The sequence below is a fragment of the Physeter macrocephalus genome, chromosome 21, assembly GCF_002837175.3.
Source record: "Physeter macrocephalus isolate SW-GA chromosome 21, ASM283717v5, whole genome shotgun sequence".
In the NCBI taxonomy this organism is placed as follows: domain Eukaryota; kingdom Metazoa; phylum Chordata; class Mammalia; order Artiodactyla; family Physeteridae; genus Physeter; species Physeter macrocephalus.
The window spans coordinates 14,917,968-14,923,083 of record NC_041234.1 but is presented as its reverse complement, the minus strand read 5'-3'; the positions used below and the strand labels follow the sequence as shown (position 1 = coordinate 14,923,083).

Here is a 5,116-nt window from a genome sequence, read left to right as displayed (position 1 = left end):
GTTCACTTTCCAAAGGTGAATTTTATAGTATATGAATTATATCTCAATAGGGTTATTATTATTTTTTTAATGGTCTCAAGACAGTGCAGAGTTGCCCTGGGTTTCCGGCCTCACCCAGGTTCCTAGGGAACCTAGAGCACGGTGCCCCGCCCCCTTCCGGCCACCTTCTCCCCCTTCCGGTAATGGACCCTCCCCCCACCCTCTGTCCCCCTCCCCTTCCCTGTCCCACAATGCACTCCATTTCCGGCCCGTCCTAAAGAGGGCGCCTAGCGCCTCTGGCCGCCCTCTTCGACCACATGGGGACAATCCGAGGCCGCTACCGCGGGCGTCGCAGCTTCGCCTTCACCTTGGCCTTCACACCAGCCATGATGCCCGTGCTGCCCGCCACGCTGCAACCGCCGCCCTCGCAGGTGCGCCAGAACTACCACCCCGACTGCGAGGCCGCCGTCAGCAGCCATTTCACTCTGGAGCTCCACGCCTCCTTCGTGTTCCTGGCCGCGGCCTTTTACCTCGACCGCGACGATGTGGCCTTGAAGCACTTCACCCAGTTCTTCCTGCGCCGCTCCCACGAGCACAGCAGGCGGGCCCAGGGCCTGATGCGCCTGCAGAACCAGCGCGGGGGCCGCCTCAAATTCCAAGACATCAGGAAGCCAGTCAGTGACGAGTGGAAGAGCGGCCTCAAGGCCATGAAGTGCGCCTTGTTCCTGGAGAAGTGCGTGAACCGGAGCGTGCTCCACCTGCACCAGCTGGCCACCGATAAGAGCGACCCCCACCTGCGTCACTTCCTGGAAACTCACTACCTCAGCCAGCAGGTGGAGTTCATCAGAGAGCTGGAGGGTCATGTCACCACCCTGAGCATGATGGGGGCCCCGGAGGTCGACCTGGCAGGGTACCTCTTTGACAACCTCACCCTGGGCGACAGTGACAAGAAGAACTGAGCCTGGACTGGACTTCCCCAGAGCCACGGGGTAACCAGAGCCCTGGTCACCGTGCCTGCCATGCAGACGGCAATAGTGCCCTTGCAGAAGAAGTTCACTGAAGTTTTTTTTTTCCAGTTTTGCCACTTCTTCCAATAAAGTTATTTGGTTCCTAAAGAAATAAAGGTCTCTCCTTGGTTCCTGTGTGCAAATCTCTCACTTTTTAAAACACGTATCCAGGGGCTTCCCTGGTGGCGCAGTGGTTGAGCGTCCGCCTGCTGAAGCGGGGGACGCGGGTTCGTGCCCCGGTCCGGGAGGATCCCACATGCCGCGGAGCGGCTGGGCCCGTGAGCCATGGCCGCTGAGCCTGCGCGTCCAGAGCCTGTGCTCCGCAACGGGAGAGGCCACAAGGGTGAGAAGCCTGCCTACCGCACACACAAAAAAAACACAAACACAAAAAAAACGTATCCAGGAGGCTCTCCACCCACCCATGCCCCACCCACATGCAGCTCAAGATCTCCACAGAGGGAGGGAGAAGGCATTCCATGGGGCCCTGGAAAGTGCAAAATCCATCTTCCCCTTTTAAACAGTGTGTGTGGGGTGGGGTGAGATGGGTGATCTGGGGACCTAATGGGTGGGTGGGTGGGTGGTGTCTGCGGGTGCCTATATATGGTAAAGATATAAAAGAATAGGGTCTAGAATTCATCACAGTAGTTGCCTCTGGGGAAGAACTGAAGGGAATGGGCAGGGATTAAAAGGAAGGGGGTCTTCAGCATTATCTGATGTATCTTAGTTCAATAAATTATGCAAATGTTAATGGTTGTTGATTCTCAGTAGCAAGCTGGGGGCCCTGGAAGCCAACATGTCAGAGTCTGTTGACAAGCTCACCCTGGGCTACAGTGATAATGGGGAATGAGCCTTGGGCTGTCTTCCCCATAGCCAGGGGTTCACCAACTAAAATAATAATAATGGCACTTTGCAAGTCCAAGTCCTCTTATTTACATTCTTGTATTTTATTTACATAAGAACTCAAGAAGTAAGAAGGATAGGTGTTATCAGTGAGAAAACGGTAGGCCACACAGGTAAGAAGTAGCAACGTGGAATGTGGACATGAACATAGATTTTCTGATGGGTGTGTGTGTGTGTGTGTGTGTGTGTGTGTGTGTGTGTGTGTGTGTGTGTGTGTGTGTGTGTGTGTGTGTTACCCCACAGGTTAACAATGGGTTAAGAAAGATCGTGTGGGTAGACTGGGAATCCAGCCAGATAACTAGCCTCAGAAGGGAGGGAAATCCCCGACACTCTTAAAGACAGCCCTGATCACTGCCGTCTCTCCTCTAATTACAGGTGTGCCTTCCAGCCTAGGGTGGGAATGGCTGCTAAACCTCAGCCAAAATCCTTCTCATAGGAAAGAAGTCTTCAGAATTGGGCACTGAATGCACAAGAGGTAGCAGGGCACCTCGCAGGAAGGCAGTCACCACCTACACACATGAATCCCTCTGTTCAGGTGCTCTCCCTCACACAGGCAGCAACACTGCTACCTGAGTTGGCCCTGAATACCTGCAAGACTTTGGGACTGGAAATCCCCAGAGATTGCATCTTTGCCTGTGGTGGCTTCTCTTCAGGCACAAAAGGTGAGGGGAGGGGCTGCAAAACACACATGTTCTGCCTGCAAATTCACCTCATCTGGACTGAGAAACCCCGTATTTTTGCTATGCATGGGGTACTGTAATCTATATACCAAAGCACTGCCCGTCATGGGCTCTTCACCTGGATTCTAAAGCTGACTCCAGTCTTGGGTGCCAGGCCCCCCTTTTTATCCCATCTTTTCCTTTTGTGTGATTCAGAGGGACTCCCCGGGATAATGCAGAGAAGTCTACTTAGAGCTACATCCTCTTATTTTACCTGGAAAAGAAGGATTTCCTCACCTGCAAGACTCAAAGAGACTTGTGATTATAACACTCCAGTGCCTATTACAAGCCACTACTTGTAGTGTCACATTTCACGGCTTTTCTTGAAGAATCCCTGGCAGGGAAGTTTAAATACGGTGGCAGCTCAATTATTTCTCTCCTTGTTCTTCTACAAGACAAAAGTGAACATTCTAAATCCCCCTTTTCCTAGTTCAGTTTTGGGGTCCACAGTCTTTTGAACATGTGGGGCAGTGATGGAAAGAAGTAAGAAACATTCAGACTAATGGAGTTTGCCCCGTTGTACTTTACAGCATCTTGACTTTGTCCATCACTGTAAGTCTCCGCATTTTCCCACCCTCCCCTGCCTGCCGTATACCTCTCAAAAGGGGTGAGCAAACTTCTGGTGGGTGTGTCACCTTCCTGCATACTCACAGCCTTCCCGACTCCTTGATAACCTGACTTTCAAGACATGGGAGTGAGTTGTGACTTGGTCTTCCAGCCCTGGAAAATACCACCCTGAGATGCACAGCTGGATGGTTGTCAGTCATTGGCCGTGCTCTGTTGCTTGGGGGAATGATGTCTGAAATAGTGGCTGTTGCTATGGGTACCGGAGTCTCAGGCAATGATAATATCAGGACAGACTGAGGGAAAATGATAATAAAATTGATAACTTCATCTCAGGCTCAAACACGGATTCAAATTAACTGTGTTGAATAATTTACCTCTGGGGGAAAAAATCCTCACTCTATCACAAAAGGAAATTTCTTAATAGATGGTTGTCACTGACAAATTGTACTTCATTTTCCAGAAAAAGGAAAAGTTATTTTTTTCCCTCAGAAATGTGTGACAAGCAGTACAAAGCACCCATTAATTTCTCCTGAATCATCTCTACTCTTGAAATTTGTTCTACATTTCTGATTTTTAATTTCTCCTTTAATTTTTTTCATTTGCCAGCAATTCCAGTTTCTTTTCACAAGCCCAAGAGACATAACTCATCAAGTATTCAGGAGATGAAGGCATTATCACTAATCTTGGAAGTGACACTATGCTTCAGGTTTTAAAATAAAAATTTTTATTACAAATTTTTTTTTGCAGTCCTGAGTTCATCCTCAGAGGGATATTGATGGAGAATATGCTCCAGGAAAGCTGAAGCGAAGGGTGAAATGAGGGTGATTAGAAAAGCATTAGGACACCTAAAAAGTAAAGAAATGTATGTCTTGATTCATTTAGTCAAGAAGGATGTAAGAGTGGAATAAGTTACAGTGAGAAAGCAAAGTAGTAAGGGCTAACATAATAATCGTGTATCAGTTTGGATTGGGTTTGGTTATGAGTAACTGAGATCAGAAAAGCAGTGGCTTTAAGAAAAAAAAAAAAGGGTTTCCTCTCCCATATGTAAAACAAGTATGGAGGAAAACAGTTCCGGCTGCTGAGGAAATTCCTTCCATTTCATTTCACTCATTCCAAGAGGTGCATTTTTTTTCACATTTTCACATCTTTAAAATTGGGATACATCTTACAATCACTGTTGGCTACAGCTGTCATTGCCTGAACAAGCACATCAGGACTCAATGGAGTGGTCTCACTGGCTAGGAACAAACTTCTAGCGACATTAGAAGAGTACTCAAGAAATTCTGCATCCCCAACACTCTTGATGGTACAGAGGACGATATTAAGAGACACCAATATTATTAAGAGATACTGAGTACAAAAGTGATTAGAAGAGTTGCAATTTGTTTTATTTAAATCATTTGTTTATCTATTCCAGCTCTATTGAGATATAATTGACATATAACATTGTGTAAGTTTAAGGAGTACAACATGATGACTTGATACACATATATATTGTGAAATGATTACCATACTGAAGTTAGTTAACACATCCTTCACCTCACATAATTACCTTTTTTGGGGGGGTGGTGAGAACATTTAAGATTTACTTGAAACCATCGACAAAACAAAAAGACAACCTACTGAATGGGAGAAAATATTTGCAAATGATATGACCAAAAGGGATTAATATCCAAAATATATAAACAGCTCATACAACTCAATATTAAAAAAACATAAAACCTGATTTTAAAATGGGCAGAAGACCTGAATAGACATTTTTCCAAAGAAGACATGCAGATGGCTAACAGGCACATGAAAAGATGCTCAACATCACTAATTAGAGAAATGCAAATCAAAACTACAATGATCTCAAAACCACAATGATCACTTCACACCTATCAGAATGGCTCTTATCAAAAAGTCTACAAATAGGGCTTCCCTGGTGGCGCAGTGGTTGACAGT

The 5,116-nt window shown here is 46.6% G+C and overlaps 1 protein-coding gene across 1 annotated transcript; it reads left to right on the top strand.

The window, feature by feature from the left end:
- Nucleotides 1-296: 296 nt before the first annotated feature.
- On the top strand, nt 297-938 carry LOC102995226 (ferritin heavy chain-like). The gene has a single exon (XM_055081923.1). It carries the CDS (start codon nt 297-299, stop codon nt 936-938), a length of 642 nt encoding a protein of 213 aa, XP_054937898.1.
- Nucleotides 939-5,116: the final 4,178 nt, after the last annotated feature.